Source organism: Felis catus, chromosome E3 (assembly GCF_018350175.1).
Source record: "Felis catus isolate Fca126 chromosome E3, F.catus_Fca126_mat1.0, whole genome shotgun sequence".
In the NCBI taxonomy this organism is placed as follows: Eukaryota; Metazoa; Chordata; class Mammalia; order Carnivora; family Felidae; genus Felis; species Felis catus.
Window position 1 is genome coordinate 11,211,820 of NC_058383.1, and position 23,183 is coordinate 11,235,002.

At 51.7% G+C, this 23,183-nt stretch overlaps 1 protein-coding gene across 1 annotated transcript in view; it reads right to left on the minus strand.

Moving 5' to 3' along the window:
• The window catches only part of CASTOR2 (cytosolic arginine sensor for mTORC1 subunit 2), a 57,138-nt gene extending 52,378 nt beyond the window's left edge, over positions 1–4,760 (minus strand). Inside the window, exon 1 of the mRNA XM_023246384.2 lies at positions 4,531–4,760. Coding sequence (XP_023102152.1) covers positions 4,531–4,643 — 113 coding nt within the window. The 5' untranslated portion in view covers positions 4,644–4,760. The remainder of the gene's footprint in view (positions 1–4,530) is intronic.
• Between the last annotated feature and the right edge of the window lie 18,423 nt (positions 4,761–23,183).

The window sequence follows — 23,183 nt, forward strand, 5'->3', positions numbered from 1 at the left end:
TTCCCTCCCTTCGGTTTCCTCCTGAGCTGCCAATAAAGCTTGCAGCTGCCCCGGCCATTCCAGAGGGAGCCACACCGTCATGCCAAGGATGGCCAAAGACAAAGACGGGGAGACCTGGGTCCTTGAGGACATCATCAAGCCCTTAAGTTATTAACCTTAGAGCAGCCCTGACTCCCAACCTCTTATCACACACACTTCTTATTTAGGCCAGAGAAGTCAAGGCTTTTTTGTTATCTGCAGCCCAAAGCAGCCTGCTGATATCTCGCGGCTGGGACCTTCTTGAGATCAAGCCCATCGTCGCGAAGGAAGGGTCTGAGCTCGGCTTGTGCACTCAGGGAAGACTTCTTGGAGGAGGTGAGGTGAAAATGGAATCTAAAAAGAATGAGCCGGCGGAGGAAGGGGGAAGGGTAAAGAATAACATCCCGGGCAGACAGAACAAAGGTCTGAGGCTTTGGGCCATAGGGCGTGTGTGCGTGCACACGCGCGTGCACGCAGGAGAAATAATCTCTGTGGCTGAGGCCGGGACAGGTGAGGCTGGGGAGGGGCGGGCAGGGCTGCAGTGAGCCCTCAGCCGGGCTGCAGAGCCCCAGGTTACCCCGAAGGCAGAGAAGTTCCGTGGATGGCCTTGATTTTATTCACTCAGGGTCTCGCCCTCCCGCGCGGTGCCGTGGGCGGGATCCAGCCATACCCAGATGCTGCCCTACACCTCGGCAGGGGGCAGGGGGCGCTGGGTCTCGCTTCTCCAGGTGCCTCTTCCAGCCCCCAGGGCACTCCGACGGGACTGGCTGAAATCTGGGTCACTCTGTGCAGGAGTCGGACATCCATCAAACAGGCAGCTACTAAGTGCCTACAAAGCAGTGTGCTGAGCACAGCGGAGAAAGGACCCGGTTCAAATCCCAATTCTGTCTCTTCCCAGCTGTGTGACCTTGAGCAAGCCGCCTTCCTTCTCCAAACCCGGCATCTGTACCTCTTGGTAAGGGAGGGTGAAGTCAAAGGTTTGCTCCAGTATCTCTGGTACTGGGTGGGGGTGGAGGGAAGTAGTGAGTAAACCGACTCTCAAAAAACTTCCTGAGGGTAAGGCTGGCGTCTGGGTGGGAGAGAAAGAAGCCAACAATACGCTGTGCAGGACAGGACGACGGCTGAACAGGGAGGGAGCACCTGAACGGGGCGGTGTGGAAGTGCCAAGTGGAGGTGGCAGGTGACCAGCGGCGAGCCGAGCCGAGCGGTGAGCATTCCTGGGAGAGAAAAGGCCCACAGGGGCAGGGCGGAAGGGACACAGGAAGCCTAGGGCTTGGGCTCTGTGCTCCTAAAGGCTCTGGAACAGCGTGCGGCCCACAGGAGAGCTGGACCTAACTGTTGAACCTGGAAGAGCAAGTCTCTGGGCTTCAGCCAGAAAGCTGCGGCTTCGAATCCTGCCTCTGCCACTTCACCCGCGTGACCTTGAGCAAGCCACCTGACCTCTGAGCCTCAGACTCCTTCTTTGCAGAGGAGGTGTAAAAACCCAATTCGCGGAGCGGTGGACCGGCGTGTGCAGGAACTTGGGACTAGGATCCCCTTCCCGCCTGGCTAACTCCTATTTGAAAGCCCTAAGGTCCCATGTCGCCTCCTGCAGGGAGCCTCCCAGGCTTCCCTCAGGCCTGTCTGCTACCCCACCTGACCCCCTTCCCTGACTCCACCTTGCTCTATTGTAACTGTGTCTTCCTTCTCTCCCATCAGGCTCTGGGCTCGGAAGAGGGAGGGGCAGGGTATCTCGGCATCTCTTAGATCCAGCGGCACCCCCACCCAGAGTGGGGTCCCTGCCAATGCGACGTCTTTCCCCAACCCTCCACCCAGGTGGAAAGTAGAGGGAAAAAGTGATTAAGTCTGCTGGGGATAAAGAGAAGTGGGGGCGGGGGATGTCAGGAAAGGCTCAGGGTGGTATCACTACCTCTTGAGGGGTGAACAGAAGTTTACTGGCAGAGGGGCATGTTTCCGGGCAGAATCGGAACTACGAAAGCACAGAGGTGTGAAGGGAAGGAAAAGGAAACTGTGGGTGACCAGAGTATTGGCCAGAATGGGTAAAGATCGAGGATTCTGGATCTAGATCCCAAAGGCCATGCCAAGGATATGACCCTACAGGAAGCGGTGGAGAATCTGTTAACAGAGACGCTGGGGGAGGGGGGGTGTACGCGTCTATACTGCACTAGTGTGGGCTAAAGTTAGGTTGGGGGAGGGGTGGGGCAAATGACAGGGCTCTGGGCCACCACTTGGGGGCAGGGGCTGGTGGAAGAATCAAAAAGGAGCAAAAGTTTGCCCTGGAGGCCTTTTTATTGAAAATAGCTTCGATCACACATCCACACCCAACACCCCTTCTACTTGCTAAAAAGCCAATGGCCACAATCATTCCATGCTGCACACGGCAGCCCTGGGAGAAGCAGGGGGCCAGATGGTGCTGTCTCCATTACAGACAGAGGGAGAGCCAGAGGAGGAAAGGGACCCTGCCATGGTCACGGTCACGGTCACGGTCACTCAGGCAGTGAGGGGCTAGGGGCAACCTGAAGGCAGTGTTCCGGCCCAGAGTGCAGAAGAGGCAAGCACCTTCTGGAGCCAGACCCTGGAGACGGGGGATGACCTTTGACCTCTGAGTCATCTGGAGCCTGGACTGGTCACCTGGGCCACAGACCAGCTGCCTCCAGCAGGGGACACAGAAGGGGGACTCAGGACTCAATTCTGTGGTCCGACAGGTCAGCAGGGGCTCACTGCTCCTCCCACCTCCTTTCCCCCCTCCCGCTCCCCCCTCCCAGCATGTCTGTGAGTCCTCTAGACTGGACCCTGCGGTGGGGGCTGAAGAGCGCCAGTCCCTACACAGAAGGTGAGGGGCAGAGGGAGGGGCTCTTTGCTGCCCTTCTAAGAAGCCCCCAAATGCCCCCTCCTCCCAGCACCCACCCAGGCCCCACACAGCCACAGCCTGAGTCATCATCCTGGTTTGAATGGTAGCCGGCACATCAGCCAGGGGGCTGCCTGGGGCTGAGGGCCAAGGGTTGGAAAAACAAGGCCGGTTTCTCTCACCTCCAGCCTTGGAAGCGCAAGACAGGCTAGGGAGTGGGGGGCAGAGGGCAGGTAGAGGAGGGTTGGCGGGGGTCAAGAGCCAGAGGGGGGCCGAGGGGGGGGGGGGAAGGTTCAGAATTTCAGCTGTTGGCTTTTGTTTTCAAATGACCTGTTTAATAATTACCTTTGCCATCAAAGGAGCCCAGGGCCCAGCAAAGGAGAGGTTTTCAACCCTCCATACTCCACCGAGCAGCCCAGCCGGGAGAAGAAAGTATACAAGATCCCACCGGCGGATCTGGCTCGCTCCATCTGGCAAACAATGGCGGGACTAAACTGCCCGCTCAGACACACACATCAAAGTGAGATTTCCAGGCAAGAACTTTAACAGGCAGATAAGAGGCTCGGATGGAATTATTTCCCTGCATCCCCAGAGCTTCCCTGGGCTCAGCGCCCAAGGGGGCAGCCTTAGGGGCCTGTCATTTTAACCTTAACCTTGACCTGTAATGTACTCATTCATTTTGCAGCCAGGGGGAACCGCCTCGGCCCCAACCCCGAAAAACCCAACCGGCAACAACTTCATGGCTTTGAACAGTCACAATGGTGGACAAACAAGGGATTTAAGTTACAGCGGCCAGCTCGCGCTCACACTCCATGGGGCTCCGGCACCATAAAAAACACACCCCAAACCAAGCACCCACGGGGGCTCACACAGTCAGATCCTGACCGGGCAGGAGAAAATCCAACTTGGTTTTTTTTGTTTGTTTGTTTCTTCCCCAACCTCCCAAGGCCTTCAACTATTTTTCCCCCTGCAGCATCCAAGCCCAGCCTCGAGGCTGAGCCATAAACACGCCTGCTCCTCCCCCTTCCACGGTTCGGCAACACCCCCCCCCCCAACCTTCCTGGACCTGGAGGAGACAGAAGCACCGCGACCCTCACCCGCAGCCCCTCCTCGGGCCCTCCCCCCGGCCTCCCGCGCCGTCCGCAGCCCTCACAGACACCTTGAGATAAACACCCACTAATGATTTTATGATTTTCTGCTCTCTGGGTAGCCGCGCTCAGCAGAATCCCTCCCCCGGCCCTGGCTACGGGGGCCGGCCCAGCCGAGGGATTGGGGGATGGGGGTGTTAGTTTGTTTTTTCCACTGCCGCGTCCCCACACCTGTTTTTCATTCATTCATTCGTTCGTTCATTCATTCACGGATTCGTCACTGCAGCCTCCCCGGCCCTTCGGATCTCGGGGAGGGGATGGGAGGGAGCGGGCCGAGATGCGGCGGGGGGTGGGGGGGGGCGGGAGACGGCGGCGGGGGTGCATCGAGGCGGGGCTCGGGGTGGAAGGACCCCGCTCGAGGGCAGATCGGGCGGCTTCGTCGAAAACAAGGCGGGCGGCGGGGCGGGGGCGCTCCCCGGGGCTCGAAGTTGTTTTCCGAGCCGCGGCGGCGAGGACAGCCGCCCGGGTGCGCCTCTTTGTCTCTCCCCGGCCGGCGCCGCGTCCCCGCGCGCTCACCTGGTCTTGGAGGACAGGAAGGCAAGTTTGATCAGGCCGTAGGTGAAGAGCGGGATGCTCTCCTTGGCGACGCTGGCAACTTGCAGCCGGTGCTCCAGGATGTGGAGTTCCATCGTCCGCCCGCGCTCCGCGGCGGCTCATCGGCGGGGGGCGAGCCGCGGCCCCCGCCCCCTGCGCGCCCTGCCGGCACCGAGCGCCGCGGGCGGCCGGCCCGGGGACCGGGAGCTCGGCGCCGGGCGGCCCGGGGCGGACAAAAGGGAGGCCCGCCGAGCCGCGAGGGGCCGCGGGCGGCGGGCGGGCGGCGGGCGGGCGGCGGGCGAGGGCGGCAGCGCTGGCGGAGCGGCGGCGCGCGGCGCCCGGCGCGGAGAGCAGCTGGTGTTCGCTGTAACAAACAACTTGCCACTCAAACGCCGGCCCGCTGGGCATGCGCGGCCGCGGCGGGGCGTGCCGGGACTTGTAGTCGCGCGCGGCCGGGGCGCCGCCGGCCGGGGCTGTCGGGGGCTGGGCGGCCGCGCGAGGGGCCGGCCCGGCGCCCGCGGAAGGCAGCAGCGCGGGCGCCCGCCGGGCCGCAGGGGAGGCGGGGTAGGAGTGGGGGTTGTGGTGGTGGTGGGGGGGGTGGTGCGGAGCAGGCCGGGGGCCAATCGGGCCAGCCTGGGCCTAGCTGCGAGCTCTCACTCCGAGCCCGAGCTCGGGACCTGGCGCCCCGGGGTGCGAGCGAGCAGCCCGCACAGCCCCGGCGCGGGAGGAGGCCCGGGTCTGGGGGTGGGGGGTGGGAGATTGCTAGAAACCTCTGGTTAGGGTGCGGAGAAGCAAACCAGAGATGGGTGCTGAGGCAGAGGTGGGGCCGAGGGGTCCAGCGGAGGCTTCCTGGGGGAAGGGGTCATTCGGGCTGGGTTCTGAAGGATGCATGGGAGCTCGCCGAGGAGGGGGGCGGGGCCGGAGGCCCGCGGCCTTCCAGGCAGAAGGAACAGCGTGTCCAAAGCACAGAAGCGTGAAAGCCCCCACTGGGCTGTGTTTGGCTTTGCTGGAGCGGAAAATGTGAGGGAGGAGAGGCGAGAGATAAGGCAGGCGCAGTCACCAGGAGTCCGGTCGAGAGGGGTCATGTATGCAGATCTAATGAGGTGGCCGTTTAGCCCGCCCGAGGGAGGGTGATGGGGGCTGCGAAGGCCGAATTAGCGAAAAGTCTGAAATGATCCGAAGGGCTTCCCACCGCAGAGGCAGTGTGCCAGTGACCGTGGCCTAGGACGCTTCCCCTTACTGGCTGACTGGTGTGAAACCGTCTAGGTTAAAGTTGCTGGCGCTTTGCTCTTTGGCAGAGTAATTTGGGGACGTGATGGGTCACGTTTACCTGCTGGGGCAGTCTGGGAAGGCTCTTTCTGAGGAAGACTCCGGCTCTGCCCTCCCACATTCTCTCTCTCAGCCCTCCTCGTCTGTGAGGTCAGGTCGGAGCATTCCGAGGCCCCCTCGTTTACACACAGGGGTCTGGAGCTTGCAATCTGGTAGCTCCTAGAGCTGGCTGATCCCCTCCCTTCCCGCTTTGTTTCCACGAAAGAATTTATCACCCTCTAATAAAGAATATGTTTATGTTTTGTTGGTTGGTTGATTGGTGGGTCTGTCTTCGTCTGCTAGAATCTCACGTCCACGAAGGCGGTGATTTTGGCCTGCAATGTGACTGGCAGGTGAATGCATACATGTAAACGCGACACTTTCAGAATCTAGGGATCTAGAAGGCCCAAACAGAAATGCATTCAGGGCCCAGGTGAGTAACATAGGTGTGTGAACCAGTTCGGCATCAGACAGTCATAAGTGGAACGGAACAAGGGAGGCCTGTCGGAAGGTATCACATTCAGTTAAAGAAAACAACAACAAAGCAACTGGTGAAACCAAACAGACAAGGCTAAAGATAGGATTCAGTCCCTTTTCTGACTTCTGCGCTGGATGGCCTAAGTCAGTATTTTCTTCTTCTTTTTTTTTTTTTTTTTAGTGTTTATCTTTGAGAGAGAGAGAGACAGAACATGAGCAGGGGAGGGACAGAGAGAGAGGGAGACACAAAAATGGAAGTAGGCTCCAGGCTCCGAGCTGTCAGCACAGAGCCCGACACAGGGCTTGAACCCACGAACCATGAGCTCATGACCTGAGCCAAAGTCAGATGCTTAACCGACTGAGCCACCCAGGTGTTCCCTAAGTCAGTATTTTCTGACCTGTAGGCCATGACCCATGAGTGGAATGTGAAATCAGTTTAGCAGGACCTGACTGGTGTTTAAAAAAAAAAAAAAAAGAAAATGCCAGAGTTTTGCACAGAGCAAGGGTAGTTAGTATATCATCTTTTCTAAGTTGCAGGAAACTTTAATTTTGGCATGTGGGTCCATATGTGCATTCAGGTGTGTGTGCATGTGTGTGTGCACGCACGCGTGTGTGTGCTGAATCTTTTTGTTGTTGTTAAGTTTATTTATTTTGAGAGAGAGCACATGCACAAGTGGGGGAGGAGCATAGAGAGAGGGAGAGAGAGAATCCCAAGCAGGCTCCGCACCATCAGCACAGAGCCCGAAGTGGGGCTCGAACTCACAAACCGTGAGATTGTGACCTGAGTCGAAACCAAGAGTTGGGCGCTTAAAGGACTGAGCCACCCAGGCGCCCCCGTGTGCTGGATCTTGATGCAAAGGTTATTTCTTACTGTGGTCTTGGCCGAAAGCGTTCGGCGACACCGGGAGTTTTCTCGTTGGTCAAGCCAGACCACCATAAAGTTTGCAAATGGAGATGGCATCGGTTTGCCTGGGAGAATCGCTCTCACTGAGCCGTATTTGGGGCTGACGATTTTTGTGACACGACTACAGAAATCCATGCTGAGCTGTTAAAGATGCTGACCTGCGGGTTGCCCAATCCAGAGGATGGTTTCAGGCTGGGACTACGAGGAGACACCCACTGTCAAGGTCATGCTAGTTCTGGTGCGGCGCTTTCCCAGTAGAATTCACCTCTCTCTCTCTCTCTCTCTCTCTCTCTCTCTCTCTCTCTCTCTCGATTCCTTAGCCCTGCCCCCTTCTGGTCCTGCTCTGGTTTTTCCAGCTTTCCATCTGTGGTTTCTTCTCTGCCCTGCCCTAAAATGAATGCAGGCCCACCTGGTGTTCCTTCCTGTACATGTATTTTTTTTTTTAATGTTTATTTATTTTTGAGACAGAGAGAGACAGAGCATGAACAGGGGAGGGGCAGAGAGAGGGAGACACAGAATCCGAAACAGGCTCCGGGCTCTGAGCTGTCAGCACAGAGCCCGATGCGGGGCTCGAGCTCACAGACCTCGAGATCGTGACCTGAGCTGAAGTCGGCCGCCCAACTGACTGAGCCACCCAGGCGCCTCCCTGTATGTGTATTTTTACAGTAATGACTGCCAGTGAATCATGCCTCCCCGCATCGGCTTTGGCTTTGGCTATGGGACTTTTTTGGCCAGTTCGGTGTTAGCAAATGTGCTTGATAAGTCCTGCACCCTGAGACCCGCCCGCTTAGAACACTGCCCTGAGACCGTGATGCTGTGAAGATGCCCGGGTGAGAAACCACGGGAAAATAGAAACCCAGGCGGCCCAGCTGGAACATTGGTTGGCATCCCTGGCGTCCAACTACCTGACATGTGAGTGGGACCCTCCTGGATCTTCCAGCTCCCTGTCTGGATGAACGCAGCCCCATGAGCGAACCAGGTGAAGCCAGAAGAGGAACTACCCAGCCCGCCTATAGAAAAATATTAAATAGTTGTTAATTTGGCGTGGTTTATTATTTTTTGGCGTGGTTTTGATTTGGCGCGGTTTATTATTTTTTTTAAACGTATTTATTGAAATTCAAATTAGTGAACATACAGCACAGTATTGGTTTCCAGAGTAGAACCCAGTGACGCATTCCTTGTGTAGAACACCCAGTGCTCATCCCAGCAAGTGCCCTCCTTAATGCCCATCACCCATTTAGCCCATCTCCCCACCTGCCTCCCCTCCAGCGGCCCTCAGTTTGTTCTCTGTCTTTAAAAGTCTCTTACGGGGGCACCTGGGTGGCTCAGTTGGTTCAGCATCCGACTCTTGATTTCAGCTCGGATCACGATCTCACGGTTCGTGAGTTCGAGCCCCGCATTGGGCTCTGCGCTGACAGCGTAGAACCTGCTTGGGATTCTCACTCTTTCCCTCTCTCTCTGCCCCTTCCCTGCTCACGTTCTCTCTCTCTCTCTCTCTCAAAATAAATAAATAAACATTAAAAAAAAAAGAGTGTCTTAGGGTTTGCCTACTTGGCCTGGTATATTATGTAGCAATAGATAACTCAATCCTCACCTTCTCTGACTCTATGGGTATACTCAGTCTCTGGCTTCTAATAGGTTGATGGTCCTCAAATGGGCAATTCCAGGTCCAAACATATTCCCAAGGCCCCGGTTCACATACCTAACTTCCTAGGGGTTGGCTACCTCCACGGAAAGTTTGACAGCCTCTGCCAACCCAACCTTCTCAAACCTTCCCTCATCATCTAACCCACCGCGGACCTTCTCCCCTGCCTCCTGTGATCCCCGTCTCGGTTAACGACGCCACCCCATTTCCTCAAATCACCCACCTGGTCTGGCACGTTGTGTTTTCCAAGATGGCCGCCCATTCTCCATGCTGCTTCCCGCAACGTCCCCATCATCCCATGAGGAGGTGAGTCTAGGTTCCCTCCCCTCGAATTGGAGCAGGTCTGTGACTACAGAGGACATGACTCCCTGTGACGGGTGATACCCTGTGCCCCTGGTCCTCCAGGGACTCTTGATCTTGGAGCCATTCTGCCATGCTGTGAGGAAGCATAGGCCACACAGACCACAGGAAGCCTCTTGTCTTGGTTTGTCAGGGCTGCGTAAGAAACTGCCACAGACGGGGGGGGGGGGGGGGGGGCTCACCCAGCAGATGCGTGTTGTCTCACAAATCCGAAGGCTGGAAGTCTGAGATCAGGGCGTGGGCACGATTGGTTCCTTCTGAGGCTTCTCTTGTAGATGTCTTGTCTTCTCCCCGTGTCCTCACAAGGTCTCCCTGTGTGTTTGTATCTGCATCCTAATCGCCTCTTCTCTTTTATTTTATTTTATTTTATTTATTTTTCAGGTTTATTTATTTCTGAGAGAGTATGGGGGGGGGGAGGGGCAGAGAGAGAGGGAGACACAGAATCCAAAGTAGGTTCCGGGCTCTGAGCTGTCAGCACAGAGCTCGATGCGGGGCTCAAACTCACCAACTGAGATCATGATCTGAGCCAGTCAGATGCTTCAGTGACTGAGCCACCCAGGGGCCTCTATGTCGTTTTATTTACATTTAAAAACTGCCACTCAATTCTGTTGTTAGAAAACATTCACGTATGTTTGGAGTAGTGTGATTAACTGTCCTGGTTTTTCTGGGCCTGAGGGGGATTTGGGGACTTGGGGCTTTCAGTTTTAAACCCAGGACCGGGGTAAATCGGGACACGTCGGTCACACTACTGTGGAACCACTTGGTTATGAAAATCTCTGAAATCTAAACACAGATGTGCAATAAATGTAAAATACTCTGGCTCTCAGAGACGTGGTATAGAAAAAAAATGCAAAATATCTCAGTAATTTTTTATATTGATTACATGTCAAAATGATAAATACTTTAGCTATCGGGTTAAATAAAATATATTATTAAAATTAACTTCATCTGTTTCTTTTCACTTTTTTTGATTTTTAAAAAATGTTTTATTTATTTTTGAGAGAGTGCAAGCAGGGGAGGGGCAGAGAGAGGGGGACAGAGGATCTTAAGCGGGCTCTGTGCGAACAACAGGGAGCTTGATGTGGGGCTTGAACTCATGAACTATGAGATCATGACCTGAGCCAAAGTCGAACGCTCAACCAAATGAGCCACTCAGGTGCCCTTTAATTTTTTTTTTTAACGTTTACTTATTTTTCAGAGAGAGAGAGAGAGAAGGAGGGAGGAGGGGAGGGAGGGTCAGAGAGAGAGGGAGACACAGAATCCGAAGCAGGCTCCAGGCTCTGAGCTGTCAGCATAGAGCCCGATGCAGAGCTTGAACTCATGAACTGTGAGATCATGACCTGAGCCTAAGTCGGTTGCTTAATGGACTGAGCTACCCAGGTGCCCCTGTTTCTTTTCACTTTTTACAAATTCCAAATGACACGTGGCTCGCATTATATTTTCTTGGACAGCACTTTTCCAGAACAGTTGTTCTTAAACTGTGGTTGGTGTCAGAATCCCTGGAGGCAGAAATACCCAGCCCCAGGCCCTCTCCTGCTTCGATGAGCCTGGACCCCCCCGGCCTCAATCCCTCCGCTGGGGGTGTGGTGGGGGGGAGTGGGGTGTGGGAGTGTGGACACCAGCAACTTCTCCACGCAAGTCTAGAGTTTCTGGACGCAAGAAAGCAATGCCCAGAGATGGATAGGACTTCTCGCTCTGCCTGGCCGGGGCCCAGCGTGGCCTTTACCATGAGTTCCTAGCTTAAGAGCCCACTTTCTCTCCAGAAGATAAGCACCTGTAATGTCTACCCCCTTCCAAGAAGGTTCTGGCCCCTCTCCACGGGTCGAGAAGTGCTCACTCGGGCTGATATTGATTCCATTGATCTGGGGTGGGATCAGGCATTTTTTTTCCTTCCCACATTCCCTGGCGGTTGCACGTGTGCAGCCGGGTTGGAAAACCACCAGCCTGAAGCCTCAACGCCCAGCTCTCAAATTGCATCTGAGCCGCAGCCGCAGCGACAGCGTTAACCTGGGTGCTTGTTAGAAATGCTCGGTCAGAAACTCCGGGGGTGGGGGCCTCAGGTATCTGTTTCACGGAGCCCTCCGGGAGATGCTGACATAATCCTGAGTCGGAGAGCCACTGCCTTAACGGAAGAGGGAAGTCAGCACGGGAGCAGTGTGGCGGGGTCTGGAGTCATGTAGAAATTACGGGGGAGGGGTGAGGTCATTTCTGTCCCTGGTCATACTCTTAGCCCACGCAGGGAGCCTAACCTCCTTGCCTTGACCTCGTGCTCGTCTGTCCGTGGTGGCCGCCCAGTGTATATTTTGATGATTTCCCTTGTTATGAGTCCTGTGTTCACAACGTAGAAGCTTCCACGCCCTCCCTCATGGCTGCGAGGCGGGCGTATCAGACCAGCGCGAGAGGGGCCCAGAGGCACGACAGGTGCACGTGCCACTGAGAGGGATCAGGCTTTCAGGGACGGCAATAGGATTTGTCCCGGTGACTATAGCCGCGTAACGCACAGCTCACACTTCGTAGAGTAAAACGACTATTATTTTATGAACCCGCAAATTCCGTAGGTTGGAAACTGAGACAGGGCGTGTGGGGACAGTTAGGCTTTGCTCCCACGTACCTGGCTGGACTTCACCTTGGAAGGCTTGGATCCTGGGAGTGACTTGAAAGGCTGGGGGCTGGAATCATCTGGAAGTTTCTTCACTCGCACGTCTAGCGCCTGGATGGGCTGAGCTGGGACTGTCAGCGGGAGCCCTCCTCTGTGTGACCTGGGCTTCTCACGGCAGGGAGGCTAGATTCCCAGAGGAAGCACCTCCAGAGGCTGTGTTCCAAGAGAGTCAGGCCGAAACCTTTTGAAACCTCAGAGGTCACATGCCGTCACCTTCGTGGTGTTCTCTCGGTCCAAACAGGCCCAAGCCGGTCTTGAGTCAAGAGGAGGGGTCCACCTCGCGATGGAGGAATGACAACGTCACCTTGAAGAGCGAGTCATCTGGAATTCTTAGTGGTGCCATTTTAGGGGACACCTGCTGCCTGAGTAAAGGTGAGGTCCCTAGGAGAAGGTGTGGCTGGTGGAGGTCCGGCCCCATGGTGCAGAGAAGGATCCAGAAGTTCAGCCTAGACCCTGTTTCTCCAGCTCTCCCAAAGAGTCTGTTCTCAATCTCTTTAAATTGAGGTTTATTTTTTTAATCTTGAAAGAATTGTAGATTTGCGTGCAGTTGTAAGAAATAATCCGGGAGGTCCCCTAGACCCTCTACCCAGTTTCCACCAATGGTAGAATCTTGTAAAAACTACAGTAAATTTCAGGGCGCCTGCATGGCTCAGTCGGTTGAGCGTCCAACTCTTGATTTCCGCTCGGGTCATGATCTCATGGTTCGTGAGATCGAGCCCTGTGTGGGGCTCTGTGCTTACAGCCCGGAGCCTGGAGCCTGCTTCGGATTCTGTGTCTCCCTCTCTCTCTGCCCTCCCCTGCTCACGCTCTCTCTCTCTCTCAAAAATACATGAACATTAAAAAGAGAGAGAGAGAGATCTTTAAAAAAAAACAAAGCAAAACAAACAAAAAACCAAAATAATACATCATAATCTCACACCCAGGGAGTTGACGCTGATACAATGCACTGAGCTTATTCATATTTCCACAGTTTTACGTGTAAACGTGTGTGTTTAGTTTTCTGCAGTTGACTCAATAGTTTAAAAACTCACTCTTTTCCACCCTTGTTTTATTGAGAGATAGTTGATGTGCAGAGGGTGGACAGCATAATAATTCGACTTACATTTTTTTTTCAAAATTATTTTTAATGTTCATTTACTTTTGAGACAGAGATAGAATGTGCGAGCAGGGCATGGGTGGGGGGCAGAGGATCCGAAGCCGGTTCTGTGCTGACAGCAGACAGCCTGGTGCGGGGCTCGAACCCACGAACTGAGAGATCATGACCTGAGCTGAAGTCGGACGCTTGACCTCCTGAGCCACCCAGGTGCCCCTGGACTTAAATATATTATGACATGATTGCCACAATCAGTTAAGATGCATCATCTCATATAGATAAAAAGAACGAAAAGGCATGTTTTTTTTTTTTTTCCCTTGTGATCAGAACTCCTAGGATTTACTCTTAACTTCCCTACGTATCACACAGTGGTGGTAACTGTGGTTTTACGTCCCTAGCAGGTATTTATCTTATAATTGGAAGTTTGTACCTTTGGAGCCCCCTCATCCAATTTAAAATCACACTCTTCATGGTAGAGTGTGCAACTCTTGACCTCAGGGTCGTGAGTTCGAGCTCTACATTGGGTTTCCTTAAAAAATAAAAGCTTAAAAATAAGGGGCACCTCGGTGGCTCAGTTGGTTAAGTGTCCAACTTCAGCTCAGGTCTAATGGCTCGTGGGTTCGAGCCCCGCGTCGGGCTCTGTGCTGACAGCTGGGAGCCTGGAGCCTGCTTCGGATTCTGTGTCTCCCTCTCTCTCTGCTCCTCCCTGACTCACGCTCTGTCTCTCTCTCAAAAATAAAGATGAAAAAAAAATTTTTTAATAAAAATAAAATCATACTCATTTTAGAATAGTTTTGAAATAACAGGAAACTTTCAAGGATACTACAGAGGTTCCTCTGTATCTTCACCCAGTTTCCCTATTGTTAACATCTTTCTTTGTATGGTGAACCAATTTGTTACAATTGGTGAACCAATACTGACACATTAGCATTAACTGAAGCCCACGCTTTGTTCAGATTTCCCTAGTTTCTTTTTTAAAAGGTTTTATTTTTAAGTGATCTCTCCACCCGAGGTGGAGTTTGAACTCATGACCCCGAGATCAAGAGTTGACGCTCTACCCACTGAGCCAGCCAGGTGCCCCCAGATTTCCCTAGTTTTTACCTGACATCCTTTTACCTTCCCAAGATTCCATCACCAAAACCACATTACATTTAGTTGCCATGTCATATGTCTCCTTAGGTTCTTCTTGGCTGTGGCAGTTTACTCAATATTAAAAAAATTTTTTTGATATTTATTTTTATTTTTGATAGAGAGAGAGAGAGAGATAAAGAGAGAGACAGAGCATGAGCAAGGGAGGGCAGAGAGAGAGGGAGACACAGAATCCGAAGCAGGCTCCAGGCTCTGAGCTGTCAGCAGGGAGCCCGACGTGGGGCTCGAACCCACGAACGCTCAGGTCAGGATCATGACCTGAGCCAAAGTCAGATGCTTCACCGACTTAGCCACACAAGCACCCCGGTTGACTCAACATTTAAAAATAAATTCCTTTTGTATGTGACCAGAGTGGACTCTGTTCTCTGCAGGAAGTGCTGCATGTGGCTTGTGACCCCATCTGCCAGCACTCACAGCCTCGTCCTTTATCCTCCATCAAGAACACCTCCTGGGGCGCCTGGGTGGCTCAGTCGGTTGAGCATCTGACATCGGCTCAGGTCATGATCTCACGGCTCTTGAGTTCGCGCCCCGTGTGGGGCTCTGGGCTGACAGCTCGGAGCCTGGAGCCCACTTCCAATTCTGTCTCCTCTCTCTGCCCCTCCCCTGCTCGCTCTCGCTCTCTCTCTCTCTCTCTCTCTCTCTCTCAGAAATAAATAAACATTGGGGCACCTGGGTGGCTCAGTCGATTGGGCATCCAACTCTGGCTCAGGTTGTGATCTTGTGGTTCGTGAGTTCGAGCCCTGCGTCGGGCTCTGTGCTGACAGCCCAGAGCCCGGAGCCTGCTTCGGATTCTGTGTCTCCCTCTCTCTCTGCCCCTCCCCTGCTCAAACTCTGTCTCTCTCATCCTCTCAAAACTGAATACACATTTTAAGAAATTAAAAAAAAAAAATAAACATTACAAAAATGAAGATTTCTCCCGGACAGTAAGAACTGCGTGTCCGAAGGGATCTCTTTCCGTGGCAACATGGCGGCACCACGTTCGACGTGAGGCCTTGGCATCTGCGGCCGGTTGGGCCTCGGCTTCCCTCCCGGCTCTCTCGCTCGCAAGCCGTGTGGACCTCAGGTCAGATCGCTGAGCTCTCTGTGCCCCATTTCCTCCTGTGCCGGTTTGGGACTGGCTGCATAATTTGTGGGACGGACCCAACGGGAAATGAAAAGGCAGGGCCCTTGTTCGAAAATCAGGAAGGATTTCAAAATGGCTGGTGTGTGCACGTGTTGGGGGGGGTGGGTGCTTAAATGAAAGAATGTCTTTAGGAAAGCACCCAGCACTGTTCCTGGCGCATAGTAGGTGGCCAGTAAATATTTGCCCAGTGAATGAAAGCACGAAAGCATTGAGGAGCTGTCCTTTGACACCCTGGCCTTAAGGATGGGCCCCCTCTGGGACCCGTACTCTCTACTCCTTCCCAGCTGGTGATTCCCCTCCGTGCAGGAAGAAAGGGAAGAAATCCGTGTGCTTATGGTTGGTGCCTACGTGTATGTGGTTGCATCGGAGGTAGGTAGGGATCCGTATGCCCATTCTGCAGATGGGAAGACAGAGGCTGGGGAAGGTTAGGAGTAGGGGAAGCTGTGGATACAGCTTTCCTTGGGGTTCCCGAGAGCCTTTGCCAGGACTGAGCTCAGACTTAAGGAACCCTCCCTGATCGAATCCACGAGGGAGCCTCAGTCACCATGGTCACAGTGGGAATGTCATCCCCTTTCTTGTGCCATCACTGGGCAGGGCCGGGGCAGGACAGGGGGCCACCAAGTCTTCTTCTGTCATAGTCTGTGGCTGAGGACAGCCTGCAAAGCCTCTAAGAACCAAAAGGTTGACACTGTGGTGGAGACTGAGGGGCCTCTAAGTCCCTACCACTGACACTCCCGTGCCTCAGTTTCCTCATGTGTCAATAGAAGTTGCTGTAAGGATTCGGGGGTGGTGTGGGCAGGTGCTGGGTCCAGGCCTGACCCGTGGGAAGTGCCCGACAGCCGTCAGTTGTTATTATTGTTATTTTTGTTACTTTGCGGATTCCCAAGGCCGGCCTTACTCCAGCTCTTCAGTGTCCTGGGAACTAATTCTGGAAAGGGCTACGGCCTGAGACTCTCGGAGGGTGTGATTTTGGGCAAATTGTGCCTCATTTCATGATCACCAAAATGCAGGTGTCTGGATGGCTGCCCGGCCCAGGAAGGCGTTGAGATCGCTGTCGGCAAAGTCGTAACTGAGTCCCGTGGAACCCCCACGCGGCCAAGTTTGGATCCTGAAGTCAGGAGGGCAGTGACGTTCATTCAAGGCTTGTGGAACGACTGGCAACTGGGGGGGGGGGGGGGGGTGGAGGGAGGGGGCGTCCTGGGGCTCCCGAGGGCCCCCGGATCCACAGCAGCCCGAGTCCCTCCTCGGCAGGTTGGGAGCGGTGTCCGGGCCCTCCTTCTGGGCATTGCAAGGAGGATTTTCTCCCTCGGGAGGGAATCTGGTCTCCTTAAAATCCTTTGCGACGATGCAAAGCCTGTCTGCAGCAGACACCGCGGGAACAGCTGGCGACGTATCAGCCGCATGTCGGTGAAAAGAGCAATTTATCAGGGGACGTCCCTCCCAGGGATCCGGGGCCTTTCAGAACATGATTGCAGTCAATGCGCCAGCCTTTCCAAAGTGTTTTATGCCACTCTCAGATGAGATAATGAAGCCCTTTAATTTACTGGTCGACTCCCAAACAGAGTGAGCGGGTCAGGCACCGGCCCTGCCCCAGGCCCGCAGCGACAGAAGGCTCGGGAGGCCGAGTGCCCCCGGCGCGTCGCCCTGAGCTCCTCCGCTGGGATGCCCAGCTTCCGGTGGCAGGTGGCGTGGGGTCCCCAGGAAGCCTCGGTGAGCCCCGGCCGTGCAGCATCCTTCGTGCGTATCTCCAAGCAGATCGCGGGCTCTCCGGAGGCCTCCATGACATCACCCGCAGAATGGGGATGACAACACGGCCATGGCAAGGTGGTGGTGAGGATTAGGGATAGTGCCGGGCGCTGGAAGCTGATCCATCATCGGAAATTGTCATCGGGTAGGGAAGTTGCTCTGGGAGGAAACCGTGTTTGCTGCTGGCCCCGGGGAATCTTCACCAGCCGATGGCACCTGCAGCAGAGATGATCTGTCCCCACTGAGCTTTGCGAGAACTCCAGGTTCGTAAGTAAAATCAATGTTTTGTTGCTTGGCGCCGTTAAGCGTCCGGCTCTTGATCTCGGCTCAGGTCATGCTCTCACGGTCGTGGGATCGAGCCCCGCATCGGGCTCTGCGCTGAGCCTGCTGGGGATTCTCTGTCTGCCTCTCTCCCTGCCCCTCCCCCGCTGGCACATGCACGTTCTCTCCCTCAGACTAAATAAATCAACAACAACAACAACAGTGTTTTGTTGCTTGAAGCCACATAGTTTGGCTTCACGGCAGTAGATACCGGATACGAGGTCGCCCAGCGTTCTCCTGCGTTCTTGTTCCCCGGGACCCAGACCCGGGATCCCTGGGGCTGAGCGCAGGGTCGACCAGAGGGACCCATCTAGCACCATCCATTTGGGTCTGACATTTATCTTCCTGCAGGGGGCGTCTCTTCCTCAGAAGCTCTGGAGTCTGGAGGGCCAGGGTGTAGATTAGAGCAGGACCCCTTCTCCTCCTCTCTTATTTCCTAGGAAATCAAAGACTGAGACTGCCCCGCCCCCTTCTCTCCGGATGGCTTCCCAGGGCCATATGCAGAGGCTGATGCTGGGTGGGGGGGGAATGTTGGGGAGCGTCCTCCTGTGTCTGCATAAGGCCCCAAGCCACTTTGTCACCTACTTGCAGACTGTACAAGCAAATACTCAATAAGCATTTGAAAAAGGGCTCAGCCTCAGGATTAGCAAGGAGATGCCAACTCCCCCCCCACCCCCCCACTATGATTACTTGCAAAGGCGTGTTGTTCAGACCGCCTCCCATGAATTTGTGGCCTCACTCCGTGTGGTCCAGCTCCCTTAGAATGGCTAAAATATTTTGAAAAAAAGTTACAGAATTGTATCTATCGAAATTCCTTACTTGTTCTCCCCAAGGGGTAAAGCCCATCCTGTTTTTCTCGTTTTGAAACTTTGTAAACCAGAACTAGACGGGCACATGTACGGTCAGTTGATTTTTGACAAAGGAGCAAAGGCGATCCAATAGAGAAACGGGCATCATTTCCACAAATGCTGTTGTTGGGCCAACTAGACACCCATGTAAAAAAAAAAAAAAAAAAAAAAAAAAGATTCTCTCTATCTCACGACTTACATGGAAATTCACTCAAAATGGATCACAGACCTAAATGCAAAACCTAAAATTAAAATACTCCTGGAAGGAAACAAAGGAGAAAAATCTTTGTGATTTTCGGTTAGGCAAAAATTCTTTCAGGCGTATTTTTTAAATTTCATTTTTCAGTGATCTCTGCACCCACCTTGGGGCTCAAACCCACAACCCCGAGATCAAGAATCGTGTGCTCCACTGACCGAGCCATCCAGGCGCCCCTTAGATACAGTTTTTTTTATATCCACGGGGTATTAAAGAAAAATATGCTAAATTAGGCTTAATCAAAATTAAGAGTATGTGTTTTTCTTATTTCTTATTTATTTATTTATTTATTTATTTATTTATTTATTTATTATTTTAGAAAGAGAGAGCACATGTGGGGGAAAGGGGCAGAGGGAGAGAGAGAGAGAGAGAGACAAAGACAGAGACAGAGTGGAGGAGGGGAGAGGCAGAGAGAGAGGGAGACACAATCTGAAACAGGCTCTGGTCTCTGAGCTGTCAGCACAGAGCCTGATGCGGGGCTCGAACCCAGGAACCATGATATCATGACCTGAGCCGAAGTCGGACGCTCAACTGACTGAGCCACCCAGGTGCCCCTGATTTTCTTTCTTTTAAAGCTTATTTTTTTTTTAATTAATCTTTACACCCAATGCGTGGCTTGAATTCACGACCCTGAGATCAAGAGTCACATGTTCTTCTGACTGAGCCAGCCCGGTGCCCCCAAAGCATCCGATTTTCAAAAGACATTTAAGAAAACGGAAAGGCAAGTTCCAGACTAGGAGAAAAAATATTTGCAAAACTCATGTGATAAAGAACTTGTATCCAGAATATACCGGATCCTTGAAACTCAACGATAAGGAAACAACCCAATTAAAAGTAGCCAAGAAGGTATATGGATGCTAAACGAATACACGGAATGGCGCTCAGCTGGTAGAGAAATGCAATTAGCAACACAATGCGCGACCCCTAGGCACCTTAGAATGACTTTGGAAACAAAGTTGACGACACCAAATGCTGGCGACCATGCACTAGAACTCTTACCCGAAACTGTGCAGGAAAGTTGGACACTGGTTTGGCAGCTGGTTGTAAAACTGAATATACACTCACCCGATGACCCAGCACCTCTGTTTCTGCTTGTTGATCCAGGAGAAATGAAAACTTCATATTTGCACAGAAACCAGTCCACCGATGTTTACAGAAGGGTTCTCCACAATTGCCCATAACCTGGAAACAACCCAGTTGCGCTGTAACCAGTGGATAGATAAATAAATCGGGACGTTCGGGTGATGGAATACCATTTAGCAATAAAAACCGTGGATACACGCGATAACTTGGATGAGTCTCAAACACTTGGTAAGTGGATAAAGCCAGGCGCCAAAGGTTACATACGGTCTGCTTACAGGGGTTGTGGGTGGAGGGACAGGATTCGGTGCCTACAGACGAGCGCCGAGGAATTTTAGGAGGTGTTGGAGCTGTTTTATATCTTGACTGCGATGGTGACCGCACAACGTATGCATCTGTTACAACCTACAGAATTATACACCAAGAAGAGTAAATTTTACTGTATGTAAATTATATCTCAGTAAACTAGGCTAAAACTATTGCACCTAAAAGCATTTCATGAGGATGCCTGCGTGGCTCAGTCGGTTAAGCATCTGACTGCGGCTCGGGTCATGGTCTCACCATTTCTGAGTTCGAGCCCCACGTCGGGATCCGTATGGACAGGTCAGATTCTGTGTCTCCCTCTCTCTCTCTCTGCCCCTCCTCTCCTCCCACTCTGTCTGTCTCTCTCTCAAAAATAAACGTTAAAAAATAAAAGCATTTTATGGGGGCATCTGGCTGGCTCAGTCAGAAGAGCACGTGACTCTTGATGTTGGGGTCGTGAGTTCGAGGGCCACGTTGGGTGTAGAGATTCCTTAAATAAAAGTAAAGGGGCGCCTGGGTGGCTCAGTTGGTTAAGCGTCCGACTTCGGCTCAGGTCGTGATCCCTCAGTTCATGGGCTCGAGACGGATGTGAGGCTCTGTGCTGACAGCTCAGAGCCTGAAGCCTGTTTCAGATTCTGTGTCTCCCTCTCTCTGCCCCTCCCCCACGCATGCTGTGTCTCTGTCTCTCTCTCTGTCAAAAATAAACTTAAAAAAAAAAAGTGAAAAATAAAATAGAAACATTTTATGTGCGTGGAATGCTACTGTATGTATATTCTGCAACTTTTTGTTGCTTACCATTAAGGATTTTTTGAGATTTATATGAATTGACACTATGTATATTCTGGAGAACAGGTGCTGAGATTTCTCTCGAGGATACTTACTTGGGATATGGAATAGATGGGGCACCCCGTGTGAACATCTTCACTTTGATTTCCAAAAGCTTAGACCAACGGACACTTTATTACCAGTGTGTGTTTCATTTTTTCTCCACCTCCGTCAACAAGTGTGTTACCAGACTTTAACGTCTGCTTAGCTGATGGATGTAAAATGGTGTTTCGTTGTTGTTCTATTTTGCAGTTTCCCTGATTACGAGTGAGACTGATGCATAGGTTCGTCGGTCATTTGGGTTTTTTCTTCTGTGACTTGCCTTTCTATATTCTTTGTTTCTTTTTTCCCTTTCGATGGTTTTAGATGTCTTTTTCTTCTTGCTTTGTATGAAGATTTTTTTTCCCCATCCCCTTCTGGATTACAATCCCCTGTATGGCTAGCAGATACCGTCTCAGTCCACAGATTGTCTTTTAACAATGTTAATAGTATTGTTTATCGATAGAAGTTTGTAATTTTAATATGATTGAGGGTTTTGGTTTTTTTTTTTTTGGTCTTTTTTTCTTTATGGTTCGTGCTTTTTGTGTCTTATCTAAGAAATCCTTCTCTCTGTCAAGGTCACGAAGGATATTTTTCCTGTAAACTTTTGAAAGTTTTGCCTTTCACATCTAAGTCTTTACTTCACCTGGAATTGATCTTTTTGTATGATGTAGGGATCTAATTTAAATTTTTCCGTATGCATGACCCTACACCATTTACTGAAGAGTCCACCCTTTTCCCACTGATTTAGACATGCTTTGGGCACTCCATTCAATTCAATTGGTCTACTTTTCTGTCCTTGTATCTATGCACCACCTTAATTCTACAATAAATCTGTCTAGGGCTATTTTTGGCCCTTTGTTCTTCCCTCTCTCTCTCTCTCTCCCCCCCACCCCGTCTCCCTCTCTCTCTATATATATAATGCTAAGTGAAATAAGTCAGTCAGAGAAAGACAGATATCGTATGTTTTCACTCATATGCGGAATTTGAGAAACTTAACCGAAGACCATGCGGGAAGGGAAGGGAAAGAAATAGTTTCAAAGAGAGGGAGGCAAACCATAAGAGACTCTTAAATACAGAGAACAAACTGAGGGTTGATGGGGGTGGGGGAGAGAGGACAGCGGGTGATGGGCATTGAGGAGGGCACTTGCTGGGATGAGCATTGGGTGTTGCATGGGGAAGCGATGAATCATGGGAATCGACTCCTGAAGCCAAGAGCACACTGTATGTTGGCTAACTTGACAATAAATTATATTAAAAAAACAAACAAACAAAAAAAGAAGCACCTTGGCAAATTTCCTTTTTCTATTTAAAAAAAAATTTTTTTTTCAATGTTTATTTATTTTTGGGACAGAGAGAGACAGAGCATGAACAGGGGAGGGGCAGAGACAGAGGGAGACACAGAATCGGAAGCAGGCTCCAGGCTCCGAGCCATCAGCCCAGAGCCTGACGCGGGGCTCGAACTCACGGACCGCGAGATCGTGACCTGGCTGAAGTCGGACGCTCAACCGACTGCGCCACCCAGGCGCCCCACACCTTGGCAAATTTCCGAAGAGGCTTTTGGATTTTTTTTTTTTTTGAAATTCTATTTAATTTATAGATACATTTGGGCAGAATGTGCACCTTTATGATATTGAATCTTCCCATCCATGAATACGGTATACATTTCTTTATTCACTCAGATATTCTTGTTGAGTCTTTCAATAATGTTTTGTAACTTGCGCCATAAAGGTCTTGCACAACCTTTGCTGGATTTATTTTAGGTGCCTGGTAGTTTTTAATTTAGTTTTTTATTTCTTGCTGTGGTAAATGTAATTTTAAAAGTAACACATTCTAAGGGTGCCTGGATGGCTCAGTCAATTGAGCACCCAACTCCTGATTTCAGCTCAAGTCATGATCTCATGGTTTGTGGGTTCTGGCTGTGCATGGGGCTTCATGCTGGCATTGTAGAGCCTGCTTGGGATTCTCTCTCTCTCCCTCTCTCTTTGCTCCTCCCCTGCTCATGCTCATGCTCTCTCAAAACTAAATAAATAAACTTAAAAAATAAAAATATATATTCTAGTGACTAGTAGTACATAGGAATGTTATCGATTTTTATATGTCAATCTTATATACAGCAATCTTGCTGACTTCAAGTTTACGTCATACTTTCTCCAGGTACACTTTTCTTTTTTACTTCATGTCTTTTATTTCTTTTACTTGTCTTCTTTCATTGGCTAGGTACTTTGCTGTGATACCGAGGGGAAGCAGTGATAGAGTATATCTTTCATTGTTCTGAGTTTAATTGGACTGTCTCTAATACTCTACCCTTAAAAATAGTATTTGCAGCAAGTTTTCAACAAATACTCTTCACATTAGGAACATTATATTCTATTTCTAGATTACATCTTATTTTTACTTTTTTTAAAAAAATGTTTGTTTATTTTGAGAGAGAGAGAGAGACAGAGTGCAAATGGGGAAGGGGCAGAGAGACAGGGAGACACAGAATCGGAAGCAGGC